Source organism: Hyperolius riggenbachi, chromosome 2, assembly GCF_040937935.1.
Source record: "Hyperolius riggenbachi isolate aHypRig1 chromosome 2, aHypRig1.pri, whole genome shotgun sequence".
NCBI lineage: Eukaryota > Metazoa > Chordata > Amphibia > Anura > Hyperoliidae > Hyperolius > Hyperolius riggenbachi.
The window spans coordinates 275,800,109-275,816,727 of record NC_090647.1 but is presented as its reverse complement, the minus strand read 5'-3'; the positions used below and the strand labels follow the sequence as shown (position 1 = coordinate 275,816,727).

Sequence of the window (16,619 nt, the reverse complement as noted above, 5' to 3'; positions counted from 1 at the left end):
GCTTCACCGATCGTTACAGAACGCCAGACCAAAATACAAAATGGACGCAAACACTGATCGTCTGGGTGTGCTTGCCACTTCGGTGGATAGCCTCCATCAAGCACTGGGCCAGCACAAAGCCTTGATTGACGCCCTTTCAGGCTCCGTGCGAACCCTCCAGATGTCAGTTGATTCAGTGCGATCCCCTCCTAGTGATGACATACGTATGCCTGTACCTGATAAATTTTCCGGCCACAAGTCTGACTTCCGGAATTTCAGGAGTAGAGTGTTGTCATACTTTGAGTTGAGACCCCGATCCTCGGGGACTGAGACCCAACGGGTCATTTTTATTAAAACACTGTTAACTGGGGATTCCCAATCCTGGGCATACAATCTGTCTCCCACAGATACAGCTCTGACCTCAGTAGAGGAATTTTTTAAGGCTATGGCCGTGATATACGACGACCCTGACCTTGCGGCAACTTCTGAGCGGAAGCTCAAACTTTTGCGGCAAGGCAGAGGGTCAGTCGAGGATTACGCGGCAGAATTTCGTAGGTGGTCTGTTACCACCAGATTTGACAATTTTGCTTTGATGGATTATTTTCTGTCTGGGTTGTCGGAGGAGGTCTCTGACTTGATGTTAACCTTACCCGAGCCCAAGACAGTCGATGAGGCCATATCATCGGCCATCCAGTCGATCGTCGACTACGTCATCAGAGGCAGACTAGGGGCAGTCACCGGGTCAGGGTGACTTCGTATGTGGCACCTTCTGCTACACCCTCAGTAACGGCATCTCCGCCTGTGTCACCCTCTCCGGCCTTACCTCCACCCGAACCAATGCAAATTGGTCGATCTAAACTGACCCAGGTGGAACGTAGGCGGAGAATAACAGAACAACTGTGACTGTATTGTGCAGAAGCAGGGCATATGGTGCGAAACTGCCCTAACAAGTCGGGAAACGGGTCTGCCTAGGAGTAGTGGGGGGTGACACCCTAGGCACATCATTCTCACCCCAAAAAGAGAAGAAGTTACTTCTCCCCTGTACTATTACATGGGATAATAAGTCTGTAGCCACTGAGGCTTTTATTGATTCCGGCTCAGCGGCCAATTTTATGAACCTTGAATTTGCTCAGGTGTTGGGTATTCCTCTCACTCCAGTAAGTCCCCCCATTCAGGTCACGGCAGTAGACGATTCTCCTCTGCAACGGGATCGTCCCCTGTCACAGACTCCGCAGGTGAAGGTCACGATAGGGGTACTGCATGGGGAACTAAAGTTTTTCGTTTTACATATGTCAACCTCCACTATTATCCTAGGCATGCCTTGGTTACAAGCCCACTCTTCACAAATCGACTGGGCTACGGGCCAGGTAACCAGATGGTCCGATCATTGTCATCAGCAGTGTCTGGTGAAGGTGACATTGGGTCAGACCAAGGTTTACGTGGAGGGTGTTCCCGAGGTATATTCCGATTTTTCTGATGTTTTTTGTCCCAAGTCTGCTGATCAATTACCTCCTCATCGCCCGTTCGATTGCCCCATTGATCTCCGTACTGGTTGTATGCCCCCTAGGGGTCACCTGTATAACTTGTCCGGTCCCGAGAAGTTGGCTATGCAGGAATACATTCGTGACAACTTGGCCAAGGGGTTTATTCGGCCCTCTCGGTCACCTGCTGGGGCCGGTTTCTTTTTCGTTAAGAAGAAAGACGGGGGTCTTCGACCTTGTATCGATTACCGAGGTCTCAATAAAATCACGGCGAAGAATCGCTATCCGTTACCATTGATAGACGACTTATTCACGCAGGTCACTACTGCTAAGATCTTTTCTAAGTTAGATCTGAGGGGGGCATACAACCTAATCCGCATTAGAAGGGGCGATGAATGGAAGACGGCCTTTAACACACCCGACGGGCATTACGAGTACTTAGTGATGCCCTTCGGGTTGTGCAATGCGCCAGCCGTCTTCCAGGAACTAATCAATGAGGTATTCCGGGAGGTATTGGGTAAATTCGTACTGGTATACCTCGATGATATACTCATTTACTCCAATAACCTCTCCGAACACAGGGTCCACGTGAAATTTGTCCTAAACAAATTAAGACAGAATATGCTCTACGCTAAGGTGGAAAAGTGTATATTTGAAGTGACCACGGTCACGTTTCTGGGATACGTAATTTCCACCTCGGGCCTCTCAATGGATCCTGCCAAGGTCACAGCCGTGTTGGAGTGGCCACAGCCAGTGGGGTTGAAGGCCCTGCAGAGATTTTTAAGGTCCGCGAACTATTACAGGAGGTTCATTAAGGGATACTCCACGTTAGTTGCCCCCCTTACCAGTCTCACGAAAAAAGGGGCGGATACCAACCACTGGTCTCCTGAAGCCGTGGCGGCATTTGCTCTATTGAAAAAATTATTTTGCTCAGCACCAATTTTGAGGCATGTTGACACGTCCTTTCCCTTCATTGTGGAGGTTGATGCCTCAGAAGTTGGGGTGGGGGCGGTGCTGTCTCAACGGTCTGGGTTGCAGGGCAGATTACACCCATGTGCTTATTTTTCCCGCAGGTTTTCACCTGCAGAAAAAAATTATGATATAGGCAACCGGGAACTTCTGGCTATTAAGTTGGCATTTGAGAAGTGGCGCCACTGGTTAGAGGGGGCAGAGCACACGATCACTGTTTACACTGACCACAAGAACTTGGAATACATCGAGGGGGCTAAGAGGCTGAGTCCCCGTCAGGCCCGGTGGTCCTTATTTTTTACGAGATTCAGGTTCATAATCACGTACACTCCAGGCAGCAAAAACGTCAAAGCAGATGCCCTCTCCAGGTGTTTTGAACCTGAGACAGCACAGCCCCCCGCTCCTGAATCCATCATCCCGCAGAAACTGGTGTTAGCCGCCACGGAGACTTGGGAGGATTGGACAGAGATTTTGGGTCCCTTTCAGTGGGATGTTCCTGAGGGGAAACCCGAAGGGGTCTTGTTTATCCCACTGCCATTTCGGTTACAAGTTCTGCAACTCTTTCACACCCACAAGAATGCTGGTCATCCTGGAGCGGCCAGAACGCAGGATCTGATTGCCAGGTGTGCTTGGTGGCCTTCCTTGGCAACAGATTGCAAGGAGTTTGTTAAGGAGTGTGCGGTATGTGCCAGGAGTAAACCCTCCCGGCTGGCACCTGTAGGAAGGTTGCAGCCTTTGCCCACCCCGAGTGAGCCATGGACCCACCTGTCCATGGATTTTGTGGGGGAATTGCCCAGGTCTGAAGGCATGTCTGTTATTTGGGTGGTAGTCGACCGGTTTAGCAAGATGGCCCATTTTGTGCCCCTGAAAGGACTCCCCTCGGCTCAAGAATTGGCCGAATTGTTTATCATTCACGTCTTCCGGCTGCATGGCATTCCGGAAGACATTGTGTCTGATAGGGGAGTCCAGTTTGTGTCTGGATTCTGGAGGGCATTTTGTCACCAAATGGGCATGAAATTGTCGTTCTCGTCAGGCTACCACCCACAGACGAATGGGCAGACAGAACGCATTAACCAATCTCTGGAGCAATTCCTGAGATGTTACGTTGCGGAGGCACAAAGTGACTGGGTGAAATTTTTGCCCTTCGCGGAATTCGCCCAAAATAATTTAAAGATTTCCTCGTCTGGGTTTTCCCCATTCCAGATTGTAACAGGGAGGTCACCCAAATTCTCCCCTTTTCCAGTTGTCTCGTCCCCATTTCCTGCACTGGAGGATTGGCAGAGGTCACTCAGGGACAATTGGGGAATTGTTAAGGGGAATTTGCAGAAGGCGTTCCAGAGTCAGAAGGGTCAAGCAGATAAGAGACGGTCCGTGGAATGGAAGTTTCAGCCAGGGGATCTAGTCTGGGTGTTCACACGTCACTTGACCCTGAAGCAGCCATCTGCCAAACTGGGTCCCAGGTTTGTGGGCCAATTTTCCGTGACCAAAAAGATTAACAATGTTACGTATACCATTGACCTTCCCACCAGCATGCGGGGGGTGAAGTCCTTCCACGTGTCCCTTCTTAAACCTGCAGTCCAGGTGGGTCCATCTCCTCCTCCTCCCGTGTTGGTAGATACCCAACCCGAATATGAAGTGGAAAAAATATTAGATGCTCGCAAGGTACAAAACTCGGTACAGTACCTCGTACATTGGAAAGGGTATGGCATCGAGGAGAGGCAATGGGTACCTGGGAATCGTATGCATGCAGATGAGTTGGTGAGGGAGTTTCATGCCTTACACCCCGAGAAACCTGGTGGGAGTTGTCCGGAGTCCACTCCTCGGGGGGGGGGGGGGGGGGGGTACTATAAGGAAACGCGGAAAGGCCGCTGTCTCTCGAGGTGAGGCGGCCGTTTCCGCGTCCAGCATGGCATCACAACGCGGAAAAAACGCTGCATGCCGCATAGGCAGTGCGGCGGAATCCGCATTGGTAACGGCAGAATCCGCATCAGAGGCGGCCCCCGCACTAGATACATTGCATGACAGTACTGGTGTGGCTGGGACTGATAGTCCACCAAGATTCAGACTTACACGCGCGCGAGCACAGAGGCAGAGTTTAAATAGCAGTTAGAAGGGAGTCGGCTGACCAGCTGGGTCAGCTGACAAATTCCACTGCTCTCATTGGACCAGCAATTAGGGAGGTCCTGGAAAGGTCCTAGAGTATATATACTGCTGGTTGTTCACTTGCTCTTTGTCTGGCGTGCGATCACATATGTGGGAGCACCCAGATCCGTAGTCAGATCCGCAAGTGTGCCGGGACCAGCTGGAGCTGTAATCCTACAATTAGCTAGATTCTGTTGATAGCTAAAGTACTAGTTTGATTGTGATTATCTGTTATGACTTTTGCCTGCCTTGACTATCCTCCTGAACTCTGATCTTGCACCTCGATATTTCTGATACTCTGTTGCCGAACCCCGGCTCGTTCCTTGACTCTGCTTCTGCCTCCTGATTTTGTACCCCGATATTTCTGATACCCCGTTGCTGAACCCTGCCTGTACTTTGACTCCGCCTTTGCCTTCTGATCTTGTACTTTATCTGTCCGTGTGTGTACGACCTGGCTTGTCTGACCTCGAGAACCGACCTTACTGTTAGAGGCGGTTCCTCGCTCTGTTAGTGATCCTTCCTCCTGAAGGTTACTTTCAGTCTGTCCTTCCTACTGTCAGTCTGACTCCTCCCGTCTTGGAGAGCTCAGGTCTGCGGAAGGAATCTGTGCAGTACTCCTTGCTGCACTGAAGCTTAGTCCTCAAAGTGTTACTGTTACACCAAACACTACACTCTACTCAGGTGAACAGAGGTTAGCTAGTAAATCGGATTATCAGTGATACTGCAGATCACGTATAATCTGGTATACATCTGTATTCCCAGTGATTCTGCAGATCACTGGTAATCAGATCCTCTCTGTGCTTCACCGATCGTTACAGTTAGGAGTCAGCAGGCCACTGCCGCCAGCACTGCTGCTGACTCACAGTTATTGCCGTCCTTGCCGCTGTCTCACATGCATGCAGGGCGGCAGGCGGAGGACGCGTCTCAGTGCACGCTCCAACAGTAGTCATGTGTCTCCCTGTGTGTCAGCTGATTGCTGACACGCCGAGCTCCAATTGGGGAATGCCTTGTATTTTAATCTTATGAGCAGTGCAGTCTTGGCCCATGATAGCCTATGCTGGGCTTGTAGCTAAGATTGCGCTCACACCAAGTGTTTGTCTTGCTGCAGACTTCTGTCTCTAGATGAAGCTTCTTGCAGATTGGATTACCTGTTGCTGATCCGGCTTGCACCTGACTACGTCTCTTCTGATCAGCTGTTATCGACCCGGCTTGTACCCGACTACACATCTCTATTGGATTACCTGTTGCCAACCTCGGATTGTTAAAGAACTTTGCATGAACGCTGCCTGCCCCTGATCCCGGCCTGATTGACTACGCATCTGTATTGTGATTACACCATCGTCTGGATTGCCTCAGTTCTTAGCCCTCAGGTGACTATTCAAATATATTGTGTTTATATTACCTTGCTGTGTTTGGTGATTGTGATTTGCCAGGTTGTATGCTACATCTGCCTGTGGGGTTTTGTAGTTTGTTATTGGGCAGGAGTTTGCACAGGTGTTAGGGCTGGGTTATGTCAGTCATATGGGCATACAGTCTGACCTATAGCAGGTAGCTAGACAAGCCTGACATTATGACTGTGATATCACAAAGGGTGTCTGTTCAGCAAGAGATCTGACAGTTACTTACCATAGTAAATACGTTTAGGCCCTTAAATTGCAAGGAAAGGATTTGTAAAGAGTTGTTTTACAGAGAAATATAGACATTTGTTCATTGTTATATTATCTAGTCATGCAATATGCTCAACGCAGACAGTTGACTTTTAGACTGTGTTCCCATTTAGGCTGAGAACAGACATTTTTATATATGTTACGGCCAGAACCCGAAGTTTGGCCACTTCTAGTTCTGGCCAGCCACTTCGGGTTCTGGCCTACCAATGTGCGAAGTGGCGGCTGCGCTGCAGCCAATGTGAGAAATGGAATGATTCATGTAACATTAATGTATTTTCTGGCCCCAGCGCAGCGGCCAAATGTATAGCAACTTAGTTAATTTAATGAAATTAAGCCGGCGGCAACGTAACAGATGAAGCCACCGGCTTTTTCTCTGCCTCTCTCTCCTCCCCCCGCCTCTCTCTCCTTCTCTTATTATGGGCAGCCGGCAGGGACATGTGTGTCCGCTCCAGAGTCGCTCGTCGCGGCAGGGAATCCTGCCGTTCTTGCAGAGGGGGTGCTGGCAGAAGCAATGTCTGCAGCCTCCCCGCCCTGCTTTCCTGGCGCCACGAACGACTCTGGAGGGGACACGCGTGCTGTCCATAATAAGAGAAGGAGAGAGAGGCGGGGGGAGGAGAGAGAGGCAGAGAAAAAGCCGGCGGCTTCATCTGTTACATTGCCGCCAGCTTAATTTCATTAAATTAACTAAATTGCGATACATTTGGGCGCTGCGCTGGGGCCAGAAGATACATTAATGTTACATGAATCATTCCATTTCTCACATTGGCGGCAGCGCAGCGGCCACTTCGCACATTGGCCGGCCAGAACCCGAAGTGGCCAAACTTCGGGTTCTGGCCGTAACATATATAAAAGCCGTTCACACTAAGCAGGCCACACTTCTGTGCAGTCCGCGATAATCCTTCAAGAGCAAATGCGTTACCTATGTATCTATGGATATGCCCTGGGCTCCAGCCAGACCACATGGGACTCTTGGATTAGTCCTCTCCCACTGGCCAAATGTGATCCGGCAAAAGTGGGAGAAAATGGGCTACATTGGAAAAGGCATCTAACCACATACAGTAAAAGGCAAGTTTTCTGTTTTCATCATTTAGAATTCTGTATCTGTCCTTTATGATTTCAATTATGAAATATATTTATAAGAAAAGTCATTTTAATATGACCTAACACCAAGATTCTGCCAATCAACCTTATGGGTCATGTTAATACCGTTAAAATGGTAATCGCTCCTGTATGTGTTGCTCATGTCTCCTGTCTGGATTCCAAATTCTGTTTTGCTAAATTAAATGCTCTGCAGGGTTTCTTGTGGGCAAATCGAACCCCTAGACTGTCTTTGGATACACTGGGGTTATCAGTAAGGGTGGTCTTGCCCTCCCTCACTTTCAATTATACTACTATGCGGCTCCGCTGCGAACGAGAGATAACGGCGCTGGAGACTTGGGCGCAGGACAAGGCCGGTATATATGGCTGATCCTGCTGCCGCACAAGTCCGGGCCGTGTTAATTACTATTCCCCCTCCAGGCCTCCATGGATAGTGGGGGAATGAAAGAATTCGGCTTCCAGCAGAATTATTGTTTTAAAAGCAACTTCAGCTCCGTCTTCTGAAGGCACGGAAGTTACTCCCTGTGTCTGCTATAGCCTTAGTTCCTGTTACGGCCTATGGTGGTGCCGGCTGCGCCCAAGTCTCCTGCGCTACTGCGCCCAAGTCTCCAGCACTGGATTCAGCGTGTTCGGCTCAGCTTACCTATGTGTATCGGTGGCTTCACCATATTAGAGATAATGCTTCTATGGATGCAGAAGAGGCGGACATGGCATACTCATATGAAACTTTATGTAATATAATTTCCGGGGACTGGGGGGGGGGGGGGGGGAGGGGGGGAAGGGGGCGCTCTGTTTTCAGCTGAAGGTGTTAGTATTCTGAAATATACTCTTAGGATTTACTATAAATGCTAGAAATTGGTGGGAGAGGATAAATCTTACTAGTGCTCCTCTCTGGAGTAATCTGAATTTGCCTGAGTTCTTGTCATTAGAAGATGTTGGGTTCTGGGTACGGAGAGGGGTGAAGTATGTTAATTATCTCTTCCTGAATGGTAAGTTTAAAACCTGGCATTGGATGGTTATGGAATACTCTCTTCCTGCTCTTTCACACTTTCGATATTTTAAGCTTTGTCATGCAGCTAAGTCCAAATTTGGTAGCCTCACAGTTGCCCTCACTCCAGGCATTGGCCTCAATTCACTAAGATCATGCTGGAGATAATAAGGCAAGAGAAAACTTACCTCCACACAGTGAGAGACAGTGAGAGAGTTATCTTATCTCTTCATTCATTACGTTACCTCCTCTGTAGTGATTTTCACATGCAGTTAATTAACAGCCTGTCTTTAACTCTGGAGTTATTTTAAGGATTGGAGAGTTAACTTTAGGTTTGCCTGAGGTAAAATGTTTCCTGAATACTACATGCCTTATCACCATGGTAACAACTCTAGAAATGTTATTAAAGACAGGAGATAAGCTTAGTGAATTGAGGCCAATGTTGAAAATGGCTAAAGAGAACCCGAGGTGTGTTTGAAGAATGTTATCTGCATACAGAGGCTGGATCTGCCTATACAGCCCAGCCTCTGTTGGTATTCCAAACCCCCCTAATGTCCCCCTGCACTCTGCAATCAGACATAGATCACAGCCGCGCTGTGCTGGCTGTGTTTACATCAGTAATGTCAGTCTCGGCTGCTCCCCCGCCTCCTGCATAGCTCCGGTCCTGCCTGCATCCCTTCCCTCCCATCAGCGGGGAGGGAAGGGATGCAGGCTGGACCGGAGTTCTGCAGGAGGTGGGGAGAGCACCAGACTGACACTATAGAGAAAAACACAGCCCGCTGCGACACGCTGTGTGTCGACAGCTAGGCTGTGATTTATATGGGATTGCAAAGTGCAAGGGGACCTCTGGGGGGTTTGGGATAGCGACAGAGGCTGGGCTGTATAGGCAGATCCAGCCTCTGTATGGAGATAACATTCTTCAAACCCACCTCGGGTTCTCTTTAAATAAAGGCCCTGTTAAGCTTATTTTCAAACACTATTCAAATCTAATGGAATTTAAATATGGTCCAAAGCTGGTCAAGACCAGAACGGGTTGGGAAGTCTGGAGAGAGGAAATTTGAGTATCCGAGTGGCAGGATTTTGAGGAGTCCTACATTAAGATCGTGATTAGCTCTAGAGATAAACTTATACAATTACATTGGTTTTCATTAGATTATACGCCCCCCAAAATTTCTACATTTTCTAAGGGTGTCAGTGATTGTTGGAGGTGTGGGCATAGGAAAAAACCCTCTGAACCTTCATTAGCTCTCTGGAAGCAACTAATAAACACAGCTTTACTCCAATACTGGTTGACCTGGTTGGCGAGGGGGGTCTGAGTCAAAATTCTCTGAAGTGTGTGGGATGTTTGGATATGTAATAATGAGTCAACTGTTGCTAATTTGATGTGAACCCAAGTATTATCGACTGTCTGTAATTTTTTTTTTTGTCGTGTAAACCTCTGACTCCCCTTACGTTGTGGATATTGGTCATCTTGTTCTAGATGTTTCCGTTTACCACGGTATTCTGGCATTATACAGTAATATTGTGTGTGCTGTGTTCCACCAGCCCCACAGATCAATACTAGTTATTTGATTGACTGTATTGGGATACAGTTCTTTTGCTAGCAGCTTGTGCTAAAGACCTACCCTGACTGGCAAATGGTAAAACAAAAGGCGCCTCTGCACCTACGATCTTTCAACAGCTATAAGGCCATGGCTTGGGACACAAAACAACCCATTGCATGAAGTGGATGCTTAGTCTTGCTATATGAAACAACAATAATGTTCTCCAACTGTTACTCTCTAAATGTCAGTGCTCAATAGTAGAAAACACAAGTAAAACTCTGAAAAAATATACTGGTGACTGTTCTAACAAAGATTAAAAAATCGTCCATTTCACATTAAATTAAGAATGAAGAAATGGCAAAATGTTTTGACGTAGCTTCCCTAAAATATCATGAACCCTAAGCCAGTAAAGTAAACTTTTCACAATAACATTTCAATAGCAAGTCGATGAATCATTTTCTCTTCACGTCTCATTGTTTTCAAGTCCTAATTTGTTTTACTCTTTCCATAACATACAGCATAAATAAAATAACAACCAAGGAAAAGGTTAAGGGCACAAAGAGACGATAGAGAAGCGCATTTATCTAAATATTCAGGACAAAACACCGCCATCTATACACAAATACATTAGGTTACTTGGTTGCAGAAACTCAGTACAAATCCTACAAGCAAACAACCAGAATGGAACATTCACTGGCAACCTCGAAATAAACAGTACTTCTAATCTAATCAGATTTGCTCCTGGGATTATATACATTCTGACAAGCATTCAGCCAACAAAATGTAAAGTTTACCTTATTTCATACAGATCTGTAACACATGAATGCACTCCAGTAACACTCATACTGTTAGTAGACATTTGCACCCCATGCTTATATCCACGGCTGGTGTTTGTTTTACTATAGTGTGCATTTTGCGATACATTATTTTATTCGAGCTAGAAAAGATGCTGAAGTTGCTTTTCGGAAAAAAGGAAATCAGTATTACCTTATTAACAAACGGTTTTACATTATAACTTACCACTGAAACACAATACTACACTTCATAATAATAATTTAAAAAAAAAGTCCAAAATGAAACCCAAATTGAACAAGTCAAATTCTCAAAGCTCTATAAACACAAATTTGGCATGCACATGCATTCTATCACACCTAATAAAAGGCATTCTTAATTTCTTAATTATTTTACACTGGGTGCTTTTCCAAAGAATGGCTTCTCTACTAGAAGCATACACCTTGGACTCAACCAGTGTATGGGCACTTTTAGGGTGTGAACACATGCTAGATGGTCCCCAGTCTAAGTGGTCGTTCAAGGCTGCCTTTCCTGAGAAACTAGCATGTGTATGGTGGCACTAATGCGTCAGCAAGAGACCTGGACTACTGGACCATCCTTGTCCAAACACAGACTAAGGCGATTGTTTTCCTATAACCCCCTGCTACCTTTGTAGAAGTGAACTTTTCAAAATCATATCTTACTGTATAGCTTTTGTTTCCTGCAACTGTGCACTTATCCATACACACTTAAAGGATACCTTAGTGCAATCTAAAATTAGTGCCCCCCGCACATCAGTTAACATCATGCACGGACCCGGTTAGCCATGGCCAAGCACAGGAGGTGGAAGTGACTGGCTGGTGGCCTCTTACATGTGCATTACTTGCACATAAAGTGTAAGTGGAATTTTTATGCATTTATATATATTAAAAAGTTAACGCACCATTGGAGTGCTCCCTTGTCCCTTTCTATCTTTTTCACTGACAATATTAGCTGCATGCTTGTTTCTGGTGTGATTCAGACACCTTGACAGCCAGGTAGATCAGCAGGGCTGCCAGGCAACTGGTATTGTTTAAAAGGAAATAAATATGGCAGCCTCCATATTCTTCTCACTTCAGTTGTCCTTTAAAGCGGACCCAAACCAAACATGTTTTTAATTCAAAATATTTAGTTGCACCACTCTGACACATACAAAGATAAATAAACACTCCTTCAAGCCTATGAGCATTTCAGTGCATGCTTTTCACCCTCCTCTTTGCATAACTAGGGTTATACAGGTGGCAGCCATTAGCAATTCCTCCTTTGCTGGAAACCATCTACTCCACCAGTTTGCTGGATTCTGTCCTGGCAATATGAAAGGAAGGGAGGGGTTTCTCCAATAAATGTAACATATTTTATATTTGTCATCATGCAGCTGAAAAAAGGCTGCTATTTATTATTATAATTTAGAAAATAGATTGTATTTCTGAAATCTTGTATTTTTAATTTGGGTCCACTTTAAGAGTTCTATCAACTGGCTAATTTTCTTTTAGTAGACTGAAGCCTTACAACAGTCCACCACCTATGTCCTGTGAACTACAATACTGTATTGCAGAGATGCTGGGAAATATAACCTACCATCTATTGTTCCTCCTAAATGTTAAATGGTCACACCTAGTTAACCATTTCAGGACTGTTGTAGGTGAAATCTACATCCAGTTTGTGGCTGTCAATTTCTGGCAGGGTGTATATTTCAAAAAACACTGGTGCACTTAACAGGCTGAAGCCCCAGGATCTGCCAGCACCTGGGACCCCCACTCCGCATGCATCACCAAAGGGGAAGCGCATGTGGACCCCAGTGTTCACACCACCAGGGGAATCACCCACTACTGCCCCTTAATTGAATGCCAGTATGTTAGAGAAGCAAAAGCTCACTCCCAGACAGCACCTTGCAATTTAAATTAGTCCACAGACAGCCTGTCAGCCTATCTTTATATTTGCAGCTTCTAGTATGCAGGTCAGTGATAGGGAGGGGAGGCGTGAGAGGGATACCTGCGCATGGTGCCCCCTGCTGGTCATGTAATCTGGCATTCAATTGAGGAGCAGTTGTGGGCGATTCTCCTGGCGGTGTAAGCACTGGGGTCCACCTGCGCTGCCCCTTTGGTGTTTCATGTGAGGTAGTGGCAGAGCCTTGGGACCCCGCCTGTCATGTGCACAAGTGTTTGTAATTTTAATCTTTATTTTGCAGCTCCTAGTGTGCAGGTCAGTGAGTGAGGAAGGAATGAGAGGGATACCTGCATGCAGTGCCCCCTGCTGGTCATGTAATCTATGATTATGTGCAACCAAGCTCTCTCTCATATCCAGGGCTGGATTCAGGCCAAGGCCACCTAGGCCATGGCACATCAGGAGCAAGGGCACCAAAGCAGCAGGCTAAACTGGTGCAGCATTTGCCAGCTTGCAAATGCTGCAATGCAGGGAGATCAGGCTAGCCTCTGACCATGGTACTCTGCTGCTAGCGGCCTGTGCAGCAGCCACCCCGCTCTCCGTACCGGTTTGCATTGTGGCCGGCCGCTATGGACTTGGGCAGCATTGGAGACGAAAAGGAAGAGGAAGCTTCTGCACAGGAGACAAGTGAAGAAATGAGTGACACTGATGGCTGCTTCAATGTGAAGGTGAACTGGCTACCTATACTGAAAAGGGGGTAGAAAAAGGAGGGATTAAGGGAGTCATCTGGCTACCTATACTGGAGGGAGAGGGGGAGGGGTCACCTGGCTACCTATATGGGGGGGGGGTCATCAGGCTACCTATACTAGGGGGAATGGGGAGAGGGGTCATCTGGCTACCTATACTGGAGGGAAGAGGGAGGGGTCATCTCGCTAAACTGAAGGGGGGCGGCAGCTAACTGGATTATTTCAGCTTTTGTCAGATTTGGCACTGCAGATAAAGGTGAAAGGATTTGCACATTTCTATTGGATGACAGGCTGTCTGTGGACCAATTTAAATGTCAAAGTGCTGTCTGGGGGTGAGCAGGATGTATATTTGACATTTTCCTGTTGCACACGCCAGCCATAATGGTCGTTCTTGCAAAGAGATAAAAACAGGGAACACCAAGAACCCCAATAGTGTAATTCGTACTGGACAAGGTGGCAATAAGTTTGTATTGCTAAATACTCACAAGTCATGGTCACCAGCAGGCAACCACTGTAAAGGCAGGTGGGGAGATTGTCCTGACCCCACTCAGGATTAAGAAGTCGCTCTCTGTAGACAGACAGAAAGGGTAGCAACCCTCCACCAAGGGTGGACTCAAAATTGTATACAATGAACAGAGGCGCCAAAAGTATACAATTAGATTAAATAAGCTTAAAAACCAACTTAAATGGCAAAATTGAAGGAGGAAGTGGTGGTCTTACCTCCCTCAAGAAGACACGACAACGACTGCGATTCAGACAGTCAAACACATTTATTAGGAACTCCAAAAAGAAATGCAATGCGTTTCGCAGGTTCAACCCCGCTTCATCAGGCAATATAGGGAGGAGTATCAAACAATCTGCACAAGGATTCAAATTAAGCGCCTCTGAGGCACTTGATTTGAATCCTTGTGCAGATTGTTTGATACTCCTCCCTATGTTGCCTGATGAAGCGGGGTTGAACCTGCGAAACGCGTTGCATTTCTTTTTGGAGTTCCTAATAAATGTGTTTGACTGTCTGAATCGCAGTCGTTGTCGTGTCTTCTTGAGGGAGGTAAGACCACCACTTCCTCCTTCAATTTTGCCATTTAAGTTGGTTTTTAAGCTCATTTAATCTAATCTTATACTTTTGGCGCCTTTGTTCATTGTATACAATAATGGTCATTCTGTTGCCATTGCCTGCCGCTCGCTCAGCTGTTTGAATGACAACTGAGCTCCAAGTGCTGGTAAGGAGTAGGTTTCATGGTCTCCTGACTCTGTGATCACTGTGAGACGATCACAGTGATCACAGCTCTAAAATACAAAACAAGGGCCTTGCACATGAAACAGGCATTCTTTTTACCAAGTTGATTAAGTACACGGTTTACAGTCTTTTATTCTAAACGCAATTAAATTTGGCCGTGCTCAAGTTGGGTTAAGTTGGACTTTGTGTTAATAAATTAAAAGTACAGATGCATAATAATTTGTTATTGCCCTTAGGTTCCTTTTACACTTAATCAATTGCTCTCATTTATAACATGTTTTCCTGTGGCTCAGTTCACACTATATGTGTTCTAACTGATAGCTTTTTCACAATGCACTGCTATGGAGAAAAAAAAAAAACACAAAGCATACCAATGCATTAAATGTAAAATAACCCTTTAGTCTGTTTCTATTTTTGGTGACAATAGGCTTTATGATTCATGTTTTAAGTATATGAAAGGCACAGGATATGTCTGTCCCCTGGATATGCCTTCTACAGTATATGGGAGATAGACTGTTAGTTCCTCTGAAACATGTCCCGCTACCAATGGTCATTGTTACAGTGCTGGTTTGCTAATGATACCAAGAATAAGGCTGGCAACTATCTACAAATACTTTTCACGTGAGGCCATGGATTATGGATTTAACACTCAAGAAGAGCTATCCTAGGTTTATTGAAGACTTGCACCCATTAATTATGTCACCAATATCTAAAGGAAAAAAAATTACCTAAATATCATTGAACTTGGAATTATTAGGAATAACAATTGTACTTTATATCTATATAAAATTTAACAGCAGCAAATGTTGAGACTCCGTCTTTAGTCAGCATTAAGACAAAAGCCATATAACCACTTCAAGTATTCTTTGGCTGAAATAATCATTCCTTTTTGTTCTGGGCAAAAATCTAAAGTGTATACAAGTAGGACGTTGTTGGCCACCTTTCAGAGTTTAGCCAGGATGGATCTACTTCGCCTGATTACCTACTCTTCTGTATGGTCCCCCACCCATGCGTCCTCTTCTCTCCATAAAGATTCAATGAACTGAATAACAGATTTAATTTGAGGGATACATTTATTTTTTCCTCATGGAATTCTTCATGTTTAGCTTTTTGTTGGGCGTCTACAAACTTCTGCAAACATGGGACAAGATCTGACAGAGGTGGATGAAGTAAAACAAGTGGATCAAATATACTGTAAGTAATATAATAGGAATAAAAAGTTTCTTACCCACATGACCCGGTACTTTTGCACATTCCTAGAAGAGGCCGCTTTTCAGAAAAATTGTCAAACTTTTGAGCACCTGTGAAGCAAAACCAAAAAACTTTAAAAAGTACCGTCAATTCCAATTACATAACTGCAATTACATAGAAACAAAAACAAAAAAACAACTGAAAATCATTAACTAATGAAAGCAGTCAGAAAACACACTTTATCTAGCCTAATCTGAAGGACGTACCAGTCATCACTGCAAATGACACAAATACAGACACTCAAAAAATATTAAAGAGGCACCCATTTTTACACTACTGCATTTTTTGGACTACAAAACTCACTTTTCTCCCCCAAAAGTGGGGGGGGGAAAGTAATTGCGTCTTATAGTCCAAATGCAGTCAGTTCCTGACTTGTGAACGCCAGCCAATAAGAACCTCCAACCAGCAGCAATGCTGGAGACTCCCTGTACTGTGCTCATGCAGAGGAGGGCACAGGGGGAAAAACCAAGGACACAGGGCGACACAAAGGGGCAATAGAGAAGGACACAAAGGAGCATTGAGGAGGACCCAAGGAGGACAGAAGCGGACACATGGGAGACACAGGAGAACACAAGGGGGACAGAGGAGGACACAGGGAGACACAAGAGGTACAAAGTGGCATGAGGTACAAAGGGGCATAATTCACAAAATGCCCGTTCACCAGGGATGCACCAGATTTAGTATATATTTTTTCCTTCTGCTTTTCTCCTCTAAACCTAGGTGCGTCTTATGGTCAGGAGTTTCTTATAGTCCGAAAAATACGGTAATTATCTTGGTCCGAGCATTGATGTCACACAGCCTTCTGCCCTGGAGATCAACT

General features: G+C 45.8%; 1 protein-coding gene across 13 annotated transcripts in view; it reads right to left on the bottom strand.

Moving 5' to 3' along the window:
* Positions 1–16,619, bottom strand: part of BCAS3 (BCAS3 microtubule associated cell migration factor) — a 1,423,373-nt gene that overhangs the window by 1,309,823 nt on the left and 96,931 nt on the right. For all 13 annotated transcript variants that reach the window (XR_011026249.1, XR_011026248.1, XM_068268730.1 and 10 more), the window contains exon 7: positions 15,777–15,849. Coding sequence is in view for 11 of the 13 variants with exons in the window: in XM_068268730.1 (XP_068124831.1) it covers positions 15,777–15,849 (73 nt within the window). In the remaining 2 variants the exon portion in view is untranslated. The remainder of the gene's footprint in view (positions 1–15,776; positions 15,850–16,619) is intronic.